Source organism: Rhinopithecus roxellana, chromosome 17, assembly GCF_007565055.1.
Source record: "Rhinopithecus roxellana isolate Shanxi Qingling chromosome 17, ASM756505v1, whole genome shotgun sequence".
NCBI lineage: Eukaryota > Metazoa > Chordata > Mammalia > Primates > Cercopithecidae > Rhinopithecus > Rhinopithecus roxellana.
Window position 1 is genome coordinate 38,227,351 of NC_044565.1, and position 22,520 is coordinate 38,249,870.

At 35.8% G+C, this 22,520-nt stretch overlaps 1 protein-coding gene across 1 annotated transcript in view; it reads left to right on the forward strand.

Annotated features, from left to right (window-relative positions):
• The window catches only part of WDPCP (WD repeat containing planar cell polarity effector), a 473,258-nt gene extending 451,487 nt beyond the window's left edge, over positions 1 to 21,771 (forward strand). The window contains 1 exon segment of the mRNA XM_030920555.1: positions 19,295 to 21,771. Within this exon segment, the coding sequence (XP_030776415.1) occupies positions 19,295 to 19,345 (51 nt within the window). The 3' untranslated portion in view covers positions 19,346 to 21,771.
• Positions 21,772 to 22,520: the final 749 nt, after the last annotated feature.

A 22,520-nucleotide genomic window follows, 5' to 3' on the forward strand; every position in this document is an offset into this window, starting at 1 on the left:
CACTGAATGTAAATGGCCTAGCTCCTCTTAAAAGATACAGAACTGCAGAATGGATAAGAACTCACCAACCAACTCTCTGCTGCCTTCAGAAGACTCACCTAACACATAAGGACTCACACAAACTTAAAAGGGCAGAAAAAGGCATTTCATGCAAATGGACACCAAAAGCAAGCAGGGGCAGCTATTCTTATATCAGACAAAACAAATTTTAAAGTAACAGCAGTTAAAAGAGACCAAGAGGGACATTATATAATGGTAAAAACCTTGTCCAACAGGAAATATTACAATCCTAAAAACAGAGGCACCTGCGGTGGCATGTGCCTGTAGTCCTAGCTTCTCCAGGAGGCTGGGGCAGGAGAATCACTTGAACTCAGGAGGCAGAAGTTGTAGTGAGCCAGGATCACACCACTGCACTCCAGCCTGGGTGACGGCAAAACTCTGTCTCAAAAAATATATATAGATGCACGTGTGTATACACACACACACACCCCTAACACTGCACCTCCCAAATTTATAAAACAATTACTAATAGACCTAAGAAACAATTACTTACTAATAGACCTAAGAATAGACCTAAGACCTACACTACTCCACTGACAGCACTAGACAGGACATCAAGACAGAAACTCAACAAAGAAACAATGGATTTAAACTATACTTTAGAACAAATAGACTTAACAGATATAAACAGAACATTTCATCCAACAACCACAGAACACACAGCACATGGAACCTTCTCCAAGGTTCTCCAACCTTCTCCATAGAGCATGTAATAGCCCATAAAACGAGCCTCAATGAATTTTTAAAAAATGAAATGATATCAAGCACTCTCTCAGACCACAGTGGAATAAAACTGGAAATCAACTCCAAAAGGAACCTTCAGAATCATGTAAATACATGGAAATTAAATAACATGCTCCTGAATGAGCACTGAGTCAAAAATGAAATCAAGATGGAAATTAAAAAATTCTTTGAACTGAATGACAATAATGACACAACCTATCAAAACCTGTGGGATACAGCAAAGGTGGTGCTAAGATGAAAGTTCGTAGCCCTAAGCACCTACATCAAAAAGACTGAAAGGGCACAAACTGACATTCTAAGGTCATACCTCAAGGAACTACAGAAACAAGACCAAACCAAACCCATACCCAGCAGAAATAAGAAAACTGCCAATATCTGAGCAGAACTAAATGAAATTGAAACAAACAAAAAATACAAAAGATAAATGAGACAAAAAGCTGGTTCTTTGAAAAGATAAATAAAATTGATAGACCATTAGCAAGATTAACCAAGAGAAGAAGAGAGAAAAGCCAAATAACCTCACTAAGAAACAAAACAGGAGATATTACAACTGATATCACTGAAATACAAAAGATCATTCAAGGCTACTATGAACACCTTTATGCACATAAACTAGAAAACCTAGAAGAGATGGATAAATTCCTGGAAAAGTACAGCCCTTCTAGCTTAAATCAGGAAAAATTAGATACCCTGAACAGACCAATAACAAGTAGCAAGATTGAAATGGTAATTTTCGAAATTACCAACAACAAAAAAAGTCCAGGCCAGATGGATTCACAGCAGATTTCTATCAGACATTCAAAGAATTCATACCAATCCTTTTGATACTATTCCACAAGATAGAGAAAGAAGGAACCCTCCGTAATTCATTTTATGAAGCCAGCACCACCCTAATACCAAAACCAGGAAAGGACATAACCAAAAAAGAAAACTACAGACCAATATCCTTGATGAACACTGATGCTAAACTCCTTAACAAAGTACAAGCTAACCGAATCCAACAACATAGCAAAAAGATAATCCACCATGATCAAGTGGGTTTCATACCAGGGATGTAGGGATGGTTTAACATATGCAAGTCAATAAATGTGATACACCACATAAACAAAATTAAAAGTAAAAATCAGCCAGGCACGGCGGCTCACGCCTGTAATCCCAGCACTTTGGGAGGCTGAGGTGGGCAGATCACAAGGTCAGGAATTCGAGACCAGCCTGACCAACATGGTGAAACCCCGTCTCTACTAAAAACACAAAAATTAGCCGGGCCTGGTGGTGCATGCCTATAATCCCAGCTACTCGGGAGGCTGAGACAGGAGAATCACTTAACCCAGGAGGTGGAGGCTGCAGGAGCTGAGATTGTGCCATTGCACTCCAGCCTGGGCAACAGAGTAAAACTCTGTCTCAAAAAAAAAAGAAAAAAGTAAAAATCACATGATCATCTCAATAGATGCAGAAAAAGCATTCGACAAAATCCAGCATCCCTTTATGATTAAAACTCTCAGCAAAATCAGCACACAAAGGACATAACTTAATGTAATAAACTCCATCTATGACAAACCCACAGCAAACATGATACTGAATGGGGAAAAGTTGAAAGCATTCCCTCTGAGAACTGGAACAAGACAAGAATGTCTACTCTCACCACTCCTCTTCAACATAGTACTGGAAGTCCTAGCCAGAGCAATAAGACAAGAGAGAAATAAAGGGCATCCAAATTGGTAAAGAGAAAGTCAAACTGTCACTATTTGCTGATGATACAATTGTTTACCTTGAAAACCCTAAGGACTCCTCCAGAAAGCTCCTAGAACTGATAAAAGAATTCAGCAAAGTTTCTGGATACAAGATTAATATACACAAATCAGTAGCTCTTCTATACACCAACAACAACCAAGTGGAGAATCAGATCAAGAACTCAACCCCTTTTATAATAGCTGCAAAAAATAAAATAAAATACTTAGGAATATACCTAACCAAGGAGTTGAAAGACCTCTACAAGGAAAACTACAATACACTGCTGAAAGAAATCACAGATGACACAAACAAATGGAAACACATCCCATGCTCATGAATGGGTAGAATCAATATTGTAAAAATGACCATACTGCCAAAAGCAATCTACATATTCATTGTAGTCCCCATCAAAATACCACCATCATTCTTCACAGAATTAGAAAAAACAATTCTAAAATTCACATGGAACCAAAAAAGAGCCAAATAGCCAAAGCAAGACTAAGCAAAAAGAACAAATCTAGAGGAATCACACTATCTGATTTCCAACTATAAGGCCATAGACACCAAAACAGCATGGTACTGATATAAAAATAGGCACACAGATCAATGGAACAGAATAGAGAACCCAGAAATAAATGCAAATACTTACAGCTTCAACAAAGCAAACAAAAACATAAAGTAGGGAAAGGACACCCTTTTCAACAAATGGTGCTGGGATAATTGGCAAGCCACATGTAGGAGAATGAAACTGGATCCTCATCTCTCACTTTATACAAAAATCAACTCAAGATGGATTAAGTACTTAAACCTAAGACGTGAAACTATAAAAATTTTAGAAGATAACATTGGAAAAACCCTTGTAGACATTGGCTTAGGCAAAGATTTCATTACCAAGAACCCAAAAGCAAATGCAATAAAAACAAAGATAAATATCTGGGACCTAATTAAACTAAAGAGCTTTTTCACAGCAAAAGAAACAGTCAGCAGAGTAAACAGACAGCCCACAGAGTGGGAGAAAATCTTCACAACCTATACATCTAACAAAAGACTAATATCCAGAATCTACAAAGAACTCAAATCAGCAAGAAAAAAAACAAACAATCCCATAAAAAAGTAGGCTAAGGACATGAATGGACAAGTCTCAAAAGAACATATACAAATGGTCAACAAACATGAAAAAACGCTCAACATCACTAATGATCAGGAAAATGCAAATCAAAACCACAATGTGATACCACCTTACTCCTGCAAGAATGGCTATAATAAAAAAATCAAACAGTAGATGCTGGCATGGATGTGGTGAACAGGGAACACTTCTATACTGCTGGTGGGAATGTAAACTCGTACAGCCACTATGGAAAACAGTGTGGAGATTCCTTAAAGAACTAAAAGTAGAACTACCATTTGATCCAGCAATCCCCACTGTTGGGTGTCTACACAGAGGAAAAGAAGTGATTACTCAGAAAAGATACTTGTACATGCATTTTTATAGTGGAGCAATTCACAATTGCAAAATCATGGAACCAACCCAAATTCCCATCAATCAACGAGTGGCTAAAGAAACTGTGGTGTGTATATACCTACATATGTATGTATATATACACGTGTATATACGTGTATGTACATGTATATGTGTCTATACACACACATATACATGCATACACAGTGGAATACTATGCAGCCATAAAAAGGAGTGAATTAATAGCATTTGTAGTGACCTGGATGAGATTAGAGACCATTATTCTACTTGAAGTAACTCAGGAATGGAAACCAAACATCGTATGTTCTCACTAATATGTGGGAGCTAAGCTATGAGGACACAAAGGTATAAGAATGATACAGAGGACTTTGGGGACTTGCGGGGAAGAGTGGGAAGGGGGTGAGGGATAAAAGAGTACTAATATGGCACAGTGTATACCCATATTTGATGGGTGCACCAAAATTTCCCAAATCATCACTAAAGAACTTACTCACGTAACCAAATACCACCTGTATCCAATAACTTATGGAAAAATTAACTAATTAAAATAAAAAATAAAATAGCAATATCTGGTGTTGCCAAGGTTGCAAGGAAATGGGCATTGGAATACACTGCTGAGTGTGCACACATCAGCACAACCTCTCCACAGGGTAGCTTGACACTATGCATTGAAAGAGTTAAATGTGAACTGTAATTCACCCTCTGGAAATTCATCATAAAAAGATAATTAAGGATGAGTTCAAAAATTTAATCATAAGGATGCTCACTGCAGCACAATATTTTATTACAAATAAAAGGTGGAAACAATCTAAATCACCAGAGGAGTGTTAAATAAACTATGTGCACCAAAAAAAAAAAAAAAAAAAAAAAAAAATCATATGGAACCAAAAAAGAGTCCAAGAGGCCAAGGAAATCCTAGCAAAAAAAAAAAAGCTGGAGGCATCAATGCTACCCAATTTCAAACTATACTACAGAACTACAGTAACCAAAACAGCATGGTACCTATACAAAAACAGACACATGGACCAATGGAACAGAATAGAGAATGCAGAAATAGGACCGCACACCTACAACTATCTGATCTTCAAAAAACCTGGCAAAAACAAGCAATGGAGAAATGAATCCCTATTCAATAAATGGTGCTGGGATAATTAACTAGCTGGATGTGGAAAATTGAAACTGGACCCCTTCATTAGATCATATACAAAAATTAACTCAAGATGGATTAAAGACTTAAATGTAAAACCCAAAACTATAAAAACCCTAGAAGAAAACCTAGGTAATACCATTCAGGACACAGGCACGGGCACAGATTTCATGATGAAGATGCCAAAAATAATTGCAACAAAAGCAAAATTGACTAATGGGATCCAATTAAACTAAAGAGCTTCTGCACAGCAAAAGAAGCTATCAACAGAGTAAACAGATAACCTGCAGAAGGGGAGAAAATGTTTGTAAACTATGCATCTGACAAATGTCCAGCGTCTATAAGGAACTTAAACAAATATACAAGAAGAAAAAAAATCTGTTAAAAGTAGGCAGCAGACACAAGCATATACTTTTCAAGAGAATCATACATACACCCAACAATCATGAAAAAATGCTCAACATCTTTGATCATCAGAGAAATGCAAATCAAAACCACAATGAGATACCACCTCACACCAGTCAGAGTGACTATTAAAAAGTAAACAAACAAACAAACAAAAAACAGATGTTGGCAGTTTGTGGAGAAAAAGGAATGTTTATACATTGTTGGTGGGTGTGTAAATTAGTTCAACCATTGTGGAAGACAGTGTGGTGATTCCTCAGAGTCCTAAAGACAGAAATGCCATTTGACCCAGCAATCCCATTACTGAGTATATACTCGAAGACATATAGATCATTCTGTTATAAAGACATGCATGCGTATGTTCATTGCAGCACTATTCACAATAGCAAAGACATGGAGTCAACCTAAATGCCCATCAATAATAGACTGGATAAAGAAAATGTGGTACATATATAACATGGAATACTATGCAGCCATGAAAAAGGACAAGATCATGTCCCATGCAGGGACATGGATGGAGCTGGAGGCCATTACCCTTAGCAAACTAATACAGGAACAGAAAACCAAATTTTGCATGTTCTCACTTACAAGTGGGAGCTAAATGATGAGAACACATGGACACATAGAGGGAAAACAACAAACCATGAGGCCTATTGGAGGGTATTGGAGGGTAGGAGAAAGGAGAGGATCAGTAAAAATAATTAATGGGTACTAGGCTTAATACCTGGATGATGAAATAATATGTACAAAAACCTCAAATCCCCATTACACAAGTATACCTATGTAACAAACCTACACGTGTATTCCTGAACCGAAAAGTTAAAAAAAATATATTTGTTTATACTTCTTCCCCTCCCCCATAAAATGCACATAAGTGAAATGCATGCATCTTAAGTGTTCCATTATGTGTCTGTATATAATACATAATATATATTTTATTATACCCATATTATAATAGATTGTCTTTTTATCTTCCTCTCTCTCTCTCTCTCACTCTCTCCATCAATCCCTGCACAACTTTTTTCCCAAACAATTTTCTTAAATTTTACATTCTGCTCAGACCTGAAAGTTAGTTTATGGTTAAAGTAAGCAGTGAACTATTTTTAAATCACTACTTATTTTAACCATGACTATAAACTTTAATTCCAAGAAAACCGTTTGGGTAAAAGTCCTCTGGGGAATATATATATAATAGCAATTCAAGTATAAAGTTCTCTGACACTTTGAATTAGTTTACTAAACCTTTGATGCTACAATGGCTACATCTTTAATAGAATACATTACTGCCTGTTTACTTCTCAAGAAAAAGTATGTCCCTCAAATTTCCTTGTTCAGTGAAGTGGCTCACACCTGTAATCCTAGCACTTAGGGAGGCCAAGGTGGAAGGATCACTTAAGGCCTGGTGTTTGAACCAGCTTGGGCAACATAGTTGGAGCCCATCTCTAAAAAGATTTTTTTTAATTAGCCAGACATGGTACACGTGCCTGTAGTCTCAGCTACTCAGAAGGCTGAGGCAGGAGCACTGCCTGAGTCCAGGAGTTAGAGGCTGCAGTGAGCCATAATCACACCTCTGCACTCCAGCCTGGATGACAGAGTGAGACCCTGTCTCAAAACAAACAAACAAAAAAACTTAATTTCCTTGTTCATATTCTCTTTTGTGGAAAAACATAAAGAGAGGATTATGTTGCCATAATTATGAGAATTTTATTAACTTGAAATAACAACATTTCACTGGGCACAATGGCTCACACCTATAATCATAACACTTTGGGAGGCTGAGGTGGGTGGATCACCTGAGGTCAGGAGTTCAAGACCAGCCTGGCCAACGTGGTGAAACCCTGTCTCTACTAAAAATACAAATAATTAGCTGGACACAGTGACACGCACCTGTAATCCCAGCTACTCGGAAGGCTGAGGCAGGAGAATCTCTTGAATCCGGGAGGCTGAGGGCAGTGAGCCAAGATCACGCCACTGTACTCCAGCCAGGACAACAGAGCAAGACTCCATCTCAAAACAAAAGAAATAACAACATTTGAAGAACGATTAAATTAGCCTTTGTGAAAACAAAAAAATGTTCTGACAGTGCTTGGCTAATTCCTCCTTAAAGTTTATGAACACGTTCAGAGATCTTAAAAACATCACGTGCCCTGAATTTAGTAGACTATTCTCTGATGGATGGGGTCCATTTTAAGATTTTTGCACACTTTATCCAGAGCTTTTTGTTTTGTTTTATTTGAGACTGGGTCTGGCTCTGTTGCCCAGGCTGGAGTGCAGTGGTGCAATCTCAGCGCACTGCAACTTCTACCTCATGGCTTTAAGTGATCCTCCCACCTGAGCCTCCCAGGTAGCTAGGACTACAGGCCCATGCCACTGCACCTGTAATTTTTGTATTTTTTGTAGAGATAGGGTTTCACTTTCTTGCTCAGGCTAGTCTCAAACTCCTGAGCTCAAGCAATCCACCTGCATTGGCCTCCCAAAGTGCTGGGGTTACAGGTGTGAGCCACAGTCCCCCTCCCCATCTTGAGCTTTGAAAAACACATTTAAATGGACCTTAACTTAGATACACAGCAATCTCCCTATAGTCAGCCACAACGAAGAAAAAATTAGGAAGTTCATAATTTTTTAAATATATACTTCAAAGATGGACACAATACTGATTTAATCAGAAGCCGTCAGAGGTCACTAATAAATGAAGCAATTTGCATACGTGAATTTCACAAGTTTCATATTTTATACCAAGAACAAAAGGTTCTCAGAATTTCACATTTAAAACACCAGTGTTCAAAGTGCTCATATTATAAGCCAAGTATCTAAAACCTTTGAAAACACAGCATTCTATGAAAACAATATGTGTACATGTTTGTGTGTGGGTGTGTGTATATGCATATATATAAATTTACTAAATACTTTTCTTGCATTCTGTGAAACTTAGCCAGAATTTAATTTTTATTTTCTTTATTTACATGTCAAGTGGGTATTATTGATCATAATTGTGATTTATTATATTGGAGCAGGAAAGGATATAAGAGTTAAATCATAGAAATAAAATATGAATTTTGGAGGAAGACAAAATAAAACTGGGGAAGAGAGATACTACAGAGAAATTATATTCTATAACTACAGAAGTGGGGTGGGCAAAATAACAAGGATTTGACCAGGTGGGATTAGAATTTCACTAAAGTTCTCACACTGCATATATTATTCAGGGTTGCATTCACAATGGAGTCCCCTTCCCATGCAGTAAGGAAACCACATACAACCAGAGGAAACAATGATTAGATCTGTCTGGTGAAAATGTATTACCTAGTTATCAATATAGATGTGACATTTATTACTAAAATTTAAAATCACTTAATAAAATAATTTTATTTTGTTAAAATATTATTTTGGGATTTGGGGGCTATACTGCCATTTTTTTTCTTGAGTTTGACTGAAAGACTGATATCTATCTACTGTAGATAAGAAACTATTGAAAATGTATTAGGAATCTGCATGAATGATAGTTTAGTATTTTGAAGTAGTTCCTGTAATATTTTTAAAGTTTTTCTTAGGCAATTATTATTAAAAGATATTGACAAAATCTGCCCTCATAATCATTTAAACTCATAATAATTTAAACTTTCAGAGCAATTTTTCAATATTAAAAGCATCAAGCTTCCCTGACATCTTTTAGTATTCTCTAACACCCTCCATTTGTTTACTTCTTTATATCAAATAACCACCAAAGCAATTACCAAATCCATATAGCCTTGAAGCAACTTAGTGAAGTAATTTAACATCTTTTTGTATCATAGATAGAAACCAATTTTCATCACAGTCTAAAATCAATTGTTTCTCTGTAACTCTTCCAATATCATCATAGAATAAACTACGGGATACAGATGAAAAAAAAAAAAAAAAGAAAAGAAAACCCCTAGGAAGAATGACGTCAGCAAAATGTGATTAAGAAGCTTCAGACCCTCATTCTCCTTAATAAACATTAGAGAAACAACTATACAGTGGCTAAATAACTTTATAGGAACCCTGGAAAACAGTCAAAGGTCTACAGAAACCAAGTAAACAAACAATCAAGAACAAGCTACATTCCGAACAGTAGGACACATCATGGCATTTTTGCTCACCCTTGTTCCACCCCTCCCCAGCCATTGTGTTGGTTTGGAGGAGATGGCAGTTCCCAATTCCACCTGTATTAGTCCATTCTCATGCTGCTATGAATAAATATCCAAGACTGGGTAATTTATAAAGGAAAGAGGTTTAGTTGACTCTCAGTTCTGCATAGCTGGGGAGACCTCAGGAACCGTATAATCATGGCAAAAGGCAAAGGAGAAGCAGACACCTTCTATACAGGGCAGCAGGACAGAGTGAATGTCAGCAGGGGAAATGCCAGATGCTTATAAAACCATCAAATCTTGTGAGAACTCATCACTATCATGAGAATGGCATGGAAAAAACTGCCCCCATGATTCAATTACCTCCACTTGGTCCCACCCTTGACACATGGGGATTATTATAATTCAAGGTGAGATTTGGGTGGGGACACAGAGCCAAATCATATCACCATCCCTTGAACCAAAAGGAACAAAGCTGACCTTATTTGCAAAATTCTAACTTGTCTACAGGCTGCCTGAAGAATTGATCCCTGATTCACCTAACTCAGATCTCTGCTAGGAGACAAGCATGGCCTTAATCTCAGATGAGGAGAAGCAGTAGTCATGGCTCAGGAAAGCTGCAGAGAGACTGAACCTACAGATGCCTGGGGCAAAAGATTATAGGTGGAGACATATGACAGACCATCAAGACCCCACAAAGATCTCTTGGGAAATTTAAGACAATTAAAAGCAGCCATCTATACAGAGATTCAAAAAACTACAAACAGGTCCAGGCAAGATGCATGCTCAGTTAAGACCTGAGAAGACCTTTAGTTTTCTCTTTGATGTGATCTCAAAATTCAGAAGTAAGGCCAAGATAATTAGGAAAGGACTTCCACGGCAAAGAGCCAGTCTACAGAGAATGGGAGAAGTAGCTGTTTTTGGTTTTGTTTTTGTTCTCAAATCCCCAACATAATTATTGTGAATTTAAAATCCCAAAATCACAATGCATAAAAAGAAACAGGGAAACACGGACCATTCAATAATAATAATAATAAATTGGCAGAAACTATCCCTGAAAAAATAGAAGTATCAGACTTACTAGAAAAAGATTTTCAAACAATTGTTTTAAACACATTCAAACAGTAAAGAACAACATGTACAGAGACCTAAAGGAAATCAGGTGAACTATATGAACAAAGGGGAATTTCAACAGAGATAGACATTATTACAAGAACCAACCAGAAATTCTGGAAATAAAAAATATAATGGGCACATTGGGGATAGTCAAACTTAAAAATTCACTAGAGGGATTCAACAGCAGACTTGGACAGAAGAAAGAATAAACAAGCTTAAAGATAACTTATTTGAAATGATCTAGTATGAGGTACAAAAAGAACAAAAGAATAAAAATGTGAATAGAGCTTAAGAGACACTATCAAGCAAGACAATATATCCATTATGAAGATCCCAGAAGGGGAACACAATAAGAAAAATGTAGGGAACTTATTTGAAATATAATGGCCAAAAACTTACCCAATCTGAGGACAGAGATAGACATATAAACTCAAGAAGCTCAACAAACTCTAAGTATAATAAACCCAAAGAGACACACAACAAGACACATTACAATCAAACTGCTGAAAGTCAAAGACAAAGAGATAATCTTGAGAGTTACAAGAGAAAAATGACTCATCACATACAAGGGAGCCTAATAAGATTATCAGCAAATTTCTTAGTATGAATCTTGCAGGCTAAAAAGGATGGGAAAGTATATTCAAAAACATCAACTGGGCCGGGCATGGTGGCTCAGACTTGTAATTCCAGCACTTTGGGAGGCCGAGGCAGGCATACCACTTGAGATAAGGAGTTCAAGCCTGGCCAACATGGTGAAACTCCATGTCTACTAAAAATACAAAATATTAGCTGGGCATGGTGGCACACACCTGTAATCCCAGCTACTTGGGAGGCTGAGACAGGAGAATCGCTGGAACCTGGGAGGTGGAGGTTGCAGTGAGCCGAGATCGCACCACTGTACTCCAACCTGGGAGACAGAGCAAGACCCCATCTCAAAAAATAATAATAATAATAATACTGTATCTAGCAAAACTGTCCTTCAAATGTGAAGAAATTATGACATTCCTAATAAAAGATGTATCGTCAACACCACTAGATGTTCCCTACAAGAAATGCTAAAGAGAGTCCTTCAAATTGAAACAAAAAGATACTAGAGAGCTATACAAAGTCACATAAAAGTATAATGTTCTCCATTAAAGGTAAACATATGGGCAACTATAGAATCCTGTATTATTGTAATTCTGGTGCATAAATCCACTTTTAATTCTTGTATAGAATCTATAAAATTACACAAAAAACTATAAATCTAAGTTAATGGGTACACAATACATAAATGTAAGTTTTAACAATAACAAAAGGAGGAACTGTAAAGGAGAATTTTTGTATGCTAATGAAGATTAGTTATCAGTGTAACATAAATTGCATAAATTTGAAATCTACTATGTAATCACAATGTTAGCCACCAAGAAAAATATCTATATAGTGCACACAAAAGGAAATGAAAAGGGAATCAAAGTATGTCACTATAAAAAAATAATCAATGGATTACAAAGGGAGGGCAGTAAGAAAAGAAATGAGGGACCAAAAAGCCACAAGACATACAGAAAACAGATGACAAATCAGCAATAGTACATCCTTCCATATCAATAATTACTTTAAATATGAATAATCCAACTCACTAGTCAAAAGACATATTGACTGAATGGATTTTTTTAAAAAATCTAACACTTTGCTGCACACAAGAGACTCATTTTAGATACAACACATAAGCTGAAATGGAAAGGATGGAAAAAATATTTCATGTAAATAGTAACCACAAGAGAGCAGGGGTACCTATAATGGTATCAGATAAAATAGACTTTCAATGAAAAATCATCACAAGAGACTAGGAAGGATAATATATAATGATTAAAGAGTCAATTCACCAAGATATGATGATTATAAATATGTATGCACCAAACATCAGAACTCTTAAATATACAAAGCAAACATTAACAATTGAAGAAATAGCAGTGCAGTAATATTAGGAGACTTCAATAATCTGCTTTCAATAATCAATAGGACAACCAGACAGAAGATCAGTAAGGACAACAGAAGACCTGAACAACACTACAGACCAATTAGATGGAAAAGACACATACAGAACTCTCCACTCAATTCCTATCAAAATCTCAATATATCTTTGCAGAAACAGAAAAAAAAAAAATACTCATCCTTAAATTAATACGGAAAATCAAGGGACCTTGAAAAGCCAAATCCATCTTGAAAACAAACAATAAAGTTGAAGAACTCACACTTTCTGACTTCAAAATTTACTACAAAGCTACAGGAATCAAAATATGGTACTAGCATAAAGACAGACATATAGAACCATGGAACAGAACTGAGAACCTAAATAAAACCTTTGTATATGTGGATAAATGATTTCTGACAAGGGTGCCAAGACCATTTAATGGGGGAAAAGACATTCTTTTCATCAAATGTCGCTGGAAAAACAGGATGTCCATATGCAAAAGTATGAAGTTAGACTCTTACCTCACACCGTATACAAAAATCAACTCAAAATGTATCAAAGATCTACACACAGGCCTAAAACTATAATTCTCTTGGAAGAAAACATAGGAGAAAACGTTGTAACATTGAATTTGGCAATGATTTCACAGGTAAGGCACCAAAAGTACAGGCAAAAAAAAAAAAAAAAAAAAAAACAGATGAATTAGACTTCATTAAAATTATTGTTTGTCCATCAAAGGATACTATCAACAGAGTAAAAAGGCAACCCACACAACAGGAGAAAATACAGTTGGCCCTCTGTATCCATGGGCTTCTCATCTGTGGATTCCACCAACAACAGATTGAAAACATTTGGGAAAAAACTGTCTGTACTGAACACGTTCAGACTTTTTTCTTGTAAATTATTCCGTAAATAATACAGTATAATAATGATTTACATAATAATTACATTGTATTAGGTATTATAAGTAATGCAGAGATTAAAGTATATGTGAGGATGTGTATAGATTATATGCAACTACTACGCATTTAATAACAGGGACATAAGCATCTGCAGATTTTAGTATCTGTAGGGGGTCCTGGAACCAACCCCCACAAATACTGAGGGACAACTATATTTGCAAATCACATATATAATAAGTGACAAATAACCAGAATATAGAAAGAACTATAACCCAATAAAAAAATTTAATGTACAAAGAACTTCCAAGATAAACAAATGGATAAAAAGTACGTGAAATGATGTTCAACATCACTAATTGTTAGGAAAATGCAGATCAAACCACAATGAGAAACTACTTTACATACATTGGGAAGGCCATTATTTGATTTTAGTCAAAAGGCTGAGAAGCAGTAAGATGGCCATTATCAAAAAACAGAAAGCAAAAAGTGTTGATAAGGATATGGAGAAACTAGAACATTTGTACATTGCCAGTGGGAATATAAAATGGTATTGCCGTGGAAAACAGTATGGTAGTTCCTAAAAAAATTAAACATAAAACCATTATATGATCCAGCAATTTTACTTCTGGTATACACCCAAAGAATTGAAAGCAGGGACAAGAACAGATATTTTTACACCCACGTTCATAGCAACATTAGTCGCAATACCCAAAAGGTGAAAACAACCAAAATGGTCACTGACAGATGAATGAACAAACAAAAGGTGGTATATACATATAATGAAATATTATTCAGCCCTAAAAAGAGAATGAAATTCTGATACCCGCTACGGCATGGATGAACTCTGCAGACATTACACTAAGCGAAATAAGTAAAGACCTGAAATAAGTAAAGGCTCAAAAGGACAAATATTGTATTACTCCACTTATATGAAGCACCTGGAATAGTCAAATTCTTAGACACACAACGTAGAATACCAGGCGCAGTGGCTCATGCCTGTAATCCCAGCACTTTCAGAGGCCAAGGTGAGTGGATCACATGAGGTCAGGAGTTCGAGACCAGCCTGACCAACATGGAGAAACCCCATCTCTAATAAAAATACAAATTTAGCAGGGCATGGTGGCACATGCCTGTAATCCCAGCTACTCAGGAGGTTGAGGCAGGATAATCGTTTGAACCCAGGAGGCAGAGGTTGCAGTGAGCCGAGATTGCGCCACTGTACTCCAGCCTGGGCAACAAGAGCGAAATTCCATCTCAAAAAAGTAGAACAGTGGTTATCAGAGGCTTAAGGAAGTACAAAATGGGAAATTGTTATTTAATGAGTACAGAATTTCAGTTTGGAATGATTACAAAGTTCTGGAGATGGAGAGTGGTGATGGTTACACGATGACGTGAATGTGCCTAATCCCACTAAAGTATACACTTAAAAAATAAAGTAGTAAATTTTATGTTACATATATTTTACCACAATACAAAACAAAGGAAAGGGAAAAGAAAGAAATGAAACCACTAGTGGTCTAGTTACCTCTTGGGAACATTCTGGAAAAAATTTGTGCTAACAACAGAAACGGAAGGAAAAAGTTTTAATTCTCCTTTAAACTTTAATAGGTAAATTTAGAGGTTATCTTGGGGCTACATGTTTGAGTGAGTTTCTAGGTATGGGGCATACCTCTTGTTTCCTCCCACTGACTTTGCTCTTAGTCAAGGGTAATAAATCATATAGTTACATACCTATGTTGTCTTGTTTGTACTACTCATTGGCATATTGTCTGAAAGAAATCTTATATTTATTTATTTTATTTATTTTTTTTTTTGAGGTGGAGTATCATTCTGTCACCCAGGCTGGAGTGCAGAGGTGTGATCTCAGCTTACTGCAACCTCTGTCTCCTGGGTTCAAGTGATTCTCCTGCCGCAGCCTCCAGAGTAGTAAATTGTGCTACTTTATCATTTTTAGAGGTTACACACTTATACTTCAAGATGCTCTATTAATGTAATTGTCAACATGTAAATATCATGTATGTGTATGTGCGTATATATATATACGTATATGTGTGTGTGTGTGTATAAAAAAACAAAATAAAAATTAAAAACTGAAAAGCAAGCTGGGTGTGGTAGTGTATCTTTATAGTCCCAACTCCTCTGGAGGCTGAGGTCGGGGAACTGCTTGAGCCCAGGAGTTTTAGGCCAGCATTGAGAACCTAGCAAGACCCAATCTCTAAATTTTTAACTGAAAAACAAACTAAACATGTCTTGGAGGTTTGAAAAGGATAGACATTCTAGTCACATAGATGTTTCTTATAACTCTTCTTTACAAGGTAAAATAATTATATTAAAGCATAATTCACTAAAGGCATTCCTGTGGAAAGGTGAAATGACAAGTTCTAAGTACATTCCTTTCTGATGGCTTACTTAACACAGAAGTTAGAAAGTTAGTTAGCTTATCTATCAACTTGTCTCTCTTACGTACCAGAAGCCTCAAGCCAACCTTTGGCAAGTGCTAGACTGTAGTCAGTTGGAGACTGCATTTTCTACAAAAATGTCAAAAAAAAACATTTTCTACAAAAAATGTTTCATCAAACATTGAAATGTTGATGAAAAAGAAACCTATATACGATACCAAATATGCAAGAAGCAGAGTTCAATTTCACAATGTTCAGCAGTGAAACTTGAATAGCTGGTCAGCTTACTCAGAAAAGCATCTCCTGCCACATAGGGTGGACCACTAGCTAGCATGCTTACAAGCAAAAGCCTTAAATGATAGGAATAGAGAATCAGAGGAGTTAACCATAAAGCAGCCTGTGGAACTAGTATTGTTAGTACATTAAAAAACTATACTGGAAAAAAAAAAAAAACACTTCACAGAGAAATAAGAACAAAATTATAATCCCAACTCTGCCACGAACTAACTTTGGATGAAACACTTAACCCATATGAGCCTCAACTTGTTCATCTATAAAATAGAAGAATTTCAGATTAGGGAGTTTTAAGATTTCTTCCATCTCTAAAATATTACACTTCTGGGATTTAATTATTATTAAACCAAATCAGAAACTTCAAGAGAGACCATTAGTAACAGAGAGGAAACCGAACATCATAAACTGTGAGATGATCACTTCCTGTATTAAAATTTAAAAATCTGTATTAAGTGAGCAACATGTCAAAATCCAGTTTATAGCAAAGCAAAGCTTAACCTGTCTGCTGAATTTACTTACAAAAGTCTGTGCACATTTAAAGGAAAGTGACCTGATATCACCCAACATTAGGTAACAGCAAAAGGGTGTGGCTCAGAAAATGCACTTAACCATATGTAGAAAGCAATGAGGGACTGGGGAAAACCCTTTTGTTGCTGTAAAATTACTACAAGAATTAACATGTAGTTTCATTCAGTCAAGGCTGAGCACAATTTCAACACATTAACAAGAAAATGAAGATCAGTCTTCCTTGGAACCACAACTTTCTATTATTGAACAAAATCACCTCCTCCCAAACTAGGAAACAAACAAAGCAAAACTACCAATTCTACAGTGTTTATCCAGAAGCTTAAAATTTCATAAGCTTTTGGTCCAATAATTCTATTTCTACAGTTCTATACCAAGGAAATAATCCTACAAACAGGAAAAAAAAAACTTCATGCCTAAGAAAATCTATCATAGGGTTATTTATGAAAAAGAAGAAATTGGAAACAATATAAATTTAACCAAAAAAGGAGTAGTTAAATAAAGTTATAGTATTTAATGGAATAATAAAATTCAGCCATTAAAAACAGACTATGTAGGAACATTGAAAAGTTTTGAAGTGTTGTGAGGCCAAAAAAAGAAAAAAGATACAGAATTACATATACAATATAATTCGAGCTGTGTTTAAAATAAATAAAACATGTGGAGAAAAAGAGACTAGAAGTAAATTCATGTTAACTTTAGTTTTGTATAACTGGTAGGACTATGGGTAAAGTTTCATACTTTTCTGTTTTCCAAATTTTATTTAATGATTATGTTTTACTTCAAATAATGTTTAAAAAATTGAATGTAAAATAAATTCTTTTATAAATCTTCAAAATATCCCTCTAAGGTACATAGAGTATAAGTCAAGGTTATATAGCATTGGAAACCTTGGAAATGCCCTGAAGTCTTTTTAAAATGCAATAGATTTTAAAGGAAATCCTCCAAAGGGATATTTTTTGTTTTTTTAAATCCTGGAGGATCTTGAGAAGTTAATTCTATGATTCTTACTTTTTAAAATGTAATTCCTAAGGTAAAAGAGGATTAAATCATGGATAGAAGACATTACATAACATCAACAACATGGCTGAACGACATGATACTTCTTAGGTATGCCATCAGCCTTCTAGCAACAAGTATATTTAGATATTAGGAAAATAAAATAATTTACCTAGGATCTCTGTCAGTTGATGAACAAGGCCAAAACCTAACTCATTTTCTCAATGACCATTCTCATGGTATAGAAACTAGACTTTGATATGGTAGTTTATAAGCCAAGAGTTGAAGCTTATGTTTTTAAAATGACAGTGCTTAGTTTTCTTTTTAAATTGAAAGCTACCTAAAAGCCTGAAACTTGCCAGCACACACTCAAGCCCCAGGCACTATTAAATTACGCATTCTTCTTGCTACCTGTTTTTCCAGGTTTTTTTTTTTTTTTCAATTTTGTGTACATCAAGATCTACAGGCACATACCTACATACATGTGTTGCCCTTATTTTTTAGCCCCATATCTGTTTCCTTTGAGATGTGACTACTTAAAATAGTATAAATGCAGACTTTCTGAAAGGCTTCTCTTAGTAAAAATAACTTTTAAGATATAACTTACAGAATAAATTTACTTTTAAAAATTATTTTCACCTATACTTTAAGTAAAATGTCTCCAATTATGACATGATAGTGTAAGTGCTATTATCCCTACTCTCTTTACCTTTTACTTTTACCATTTCAACTCTAAGTAGGTTATCTTCAAATTTTAAAAAATGTCCCCACTGTATTATTTTTCACATAATATTACTCATCTTTAGTCTTATCTTCACACATCATCCAACTTCAGAAGCCCATAAAATCTTCTGTTTTTCTGTAACTGATAGGGTTGGGCGGAAAGTGCAAAAGAAAGAATAATAAATGGGAAATAGATGAAGTTGTTGTCAATATTTCTTTGAAGCTTCATAAAATTTTATGAAAGTCTTATAAAACCACAATCTTTTATATTTTATAAGCCATTACCTCAAAAGCCACTATCAAATACTCAGTAAAACACCCAAAATTAGGAAATATGTTATATAATACCTTTTAGAATACACAGTATTTTAAAATCACACTGTAGAATCCAAATGATGACCCACAGTTTGCAATTTTTCATTGGAGGAATCCTCAGATGCTTCTAAATTTCAATTACTATCCTGTCCTTTCTTTGCCTCTTAATGCTTATTATTTCTTGATTAGTTTTTATGAATATCATATCAAAATTTTGATGATCAAGTCAGGTAAGATACAGTTCTCTTATGTATCTATGTGCAGTACATTTTAAACTATCTTGTTTCACTCTTTTTAAGTACTTAAAAATAATAAAGATACAAATGTTAAGTCAATTACTTCTTACTCTGCTTAAACATTATTTTAATTATTTTTATTTGTTTATTTGCAGGAAATCAGAGATGGTGGTTCTCTGAGAATGATTCACTTTGGTCTGGTGTAAACATTAAGAAAAAAAGAAACCTGCCTTCTTCATATCTAAACTTTTTCATGGCCTGATACAGACTTAAAATTCCCCGTGTGGATTTTTAATAAGAGACAGTATGAATTGTATAAATTAGTTAAGAGTTTTGAGTGTTTTCAAAATAAAGTTTTATTATTTCAAAAACATGCAGCATAACAGCAAAGTGATCCTAAGTAAAAGTCCTTAACCTACTTATTTTCAATAATGTAAAATTTTGAAAGTGTCTTAAATTGTACATTAATTAGGTGCTACAAAAATAGAATATTTAAACTTTGTTCTCCCAGGTACTTTAAAAAAGGGGCAGTAGGGGGCAGGCGTAGTGGTCACGTCTGTAGTCCCAGTGCTTTAGGAGGCCAAGGCTGAAGGATCACTTGAGCCCAGGAGTTCAAGAATAGCCTGTGCAACATAGTGAAACGCTGTCTCTAGAAAATATTTTAAAAATTAGCCAGGCATGGTGGTACATGCTTGTGAAGCTGAGGCAAGAGAACTGCTTGAGCCCAGGAGTTCAAGGCTACAGTGAGCCGTGATCACGCCACTACACTAACCTGGGCAACAGAGAGTGACCCTGTCTCCAAAAAAAAAAGAAAGAAAGAAAGAAAGAAAGTCCTCTTCTGCTCTTGTTTACATTATTAATTTACATTACAAATATAGTACTTATTATGCAAATTTTCAGCCCAGACCCATTGTTAGAAGACAATTCTCCATGGTTCTCTCAAATTACTGCTATGAGTAATTTGCCCTGACTGCCCCTTAGAACACAGATACTGTTTCCCTCTGGAGAAAGGGGCAGGCATGCTTATCAACTATTATATGAAATTTGAGTTCTTTAAGCTCAGAATGCCTCTCCTTTACACTGCCCATTGAGTGTGCAGGTGTCATCTAGCCCTCTTAACATTGCTCTATAGGAATAGGGCTCAGAGAATCCATGAAAAAAAAGAAAAGAAAAAAATGCCTATACCCCAGTTACTATCATTTGTCTCTGACTTAGGAGTCTCATGTCTTCTAACAGCATCCATGAAACTATAGTGTGGTAACTTGTTAGCTAGTAAATAGGGTAAAATCTCATACCGTTCACAGTTATCGACACCCATTCTTTAGCAGATCACTGATATTTCACAATTATGGACATCTATAGGCCAGGCGCGGTGGCTTATGCCTGTAATCCCAGCACTTTGGGAGGCCGAGGTGGGCTGATCACGAGGTCAGGAGATCGAGACTATCCTAGACAACACGGTAAAACCTCATCTCTATAAAAATAAAAAATAAAAAAATTCGCCAGGCGTGGCGGCATGCACCTGTAGTCCCAACTACTTGGGAGGTTGAGGCAGGAGAATGGCATGAACCCGGAGGGCAGAGGTTGCAGTGAGCTGAGATCATGCCACCACACTCCAGTCTGGGCGACACAGTGAGACTTAGTCTCAAAAAAAAAAAAAAAAAAATTATAGACACCTATAATAATCAGCATTGTTTAACATTAAACAATAATTACATTATATAATTAAATCTTAAAGTTCAAAGTTAATCAGACTTAAGGCTTTTATACTTCAAATTTTTCTTTCTACTTCCCATTTATCTGTACATCTTCCAGAGGATATGACAAAAAAAGGTGAAACTCAAATTAGATTTTTCATTTTGTTATTGCGCTGAAAAAATTTTAATAATGTATAACATGTAAGCCAAACTGAGTTACCAGCAAATTTTCATTCTCCTATTCCCAACCTTCTTTATCATACAGATAATCAAAAGTTAACTAGTTTTTAGAGAAAAAATTGTATTTAAAAATATAGGGTGTTATCAAGATTGCAAAATTTTCTCCGGATTTTCTGGGTAAATAGTCATTAACCCAAAATACCATTCCTGTGAGATATTAAAGGTAAAATATGGATACTGATACATCTATGTTGTTCTACATAATAATATTAATAAATGTTTGTCAATTATCTAGGTGAAAATTAAACAAATCAGTTCTTAAAGTACCCATTTTCCCCACTTCACATACCTCTAGAAAAATTAAATGTACAGAAAACCAAGTTTAGATAGTAAGAATATATTATGAATGATCTTTGATAATGTCCATGATTTATAAGTGCTGTTATTTCCCAGATGTTGTAAATCTGAGAATGTTTATTAAACATTACAGTAAATTGATATTCCTGCTTTGCCAGAACCTGAAAGGATTATGAAGGGGCTACCATAGCTATAAAGTAAAGAGTGGTATAGGCAGGAACAGCTAGGTAGTATCTCTCCTAGCACTGACAGGTTCACAGGTTGTCCTTCAGGAAGAGACCCATGAGCTTTTTCAACTATTTTCCACATTTCTCAGATCTGAAGTAATTTCCACAGTAATTTATATTCACTATCACATTGTGTCTTATTGCTAGAATAAACTTTGTTTGGAATGCTAATGTCTAAAAGTTTTTGCTTCGTTAAAAGGCTATGTAACCAAAACTTGGTATTATACTTTCTTCTTACTATTTTGAAATGTTTGTTAAACATTAACATAAGGAGTTAAATTATACCACTCTCTACTGAGAGTTTGATCCGTGCTACAACACACATAGCCCTGTACCAGACACTGTACATAGGGATTCTAAATGAAAAGTCCCCCAAAATTCAGTGAGGAAGATATATCATCATCATCATCCCCACTCTATCGATGAAGAAACCTGATGAACCTTCTAGCACCAGGTTTCACCTAGAAAGGACAGAGGGGCCTGGCCTTCCCTCCCACAATGTGCCAAGTGGAGTTTGAGCTGGCCTGCACTGCCCTCAAGCAGCTGAAGGGTACTGTGTGCGATCAGGAGAAAACTGCTGGTGTATAGCTTCTACAAACAGCCCACCCAGAGCGACTGCAACATTCCTGCCCCTTCAGCCTCAGATGTGAAAGCCAAGGCCAAGTAGGAGGCATGGAATGTGAACAAAGGGATGTTTAAGATGGACACCATGAGGATCTATGTTGCCAAACTGGAAAAGCTGAAGAAGAATGAGGCTGGCTAAGCACACATTAGCAGACACAAGGAAGCAGCACGGCTCCTCTGGTACAGAATGCTCTTCTTTAAAAACCTTGGTGACTGAAATGTCCTGAAACAATAGCAAGTTTAGCTGAGACATCAATAAATCACTTAAACTGCATGAGAGTGACTGTCTACTGCTG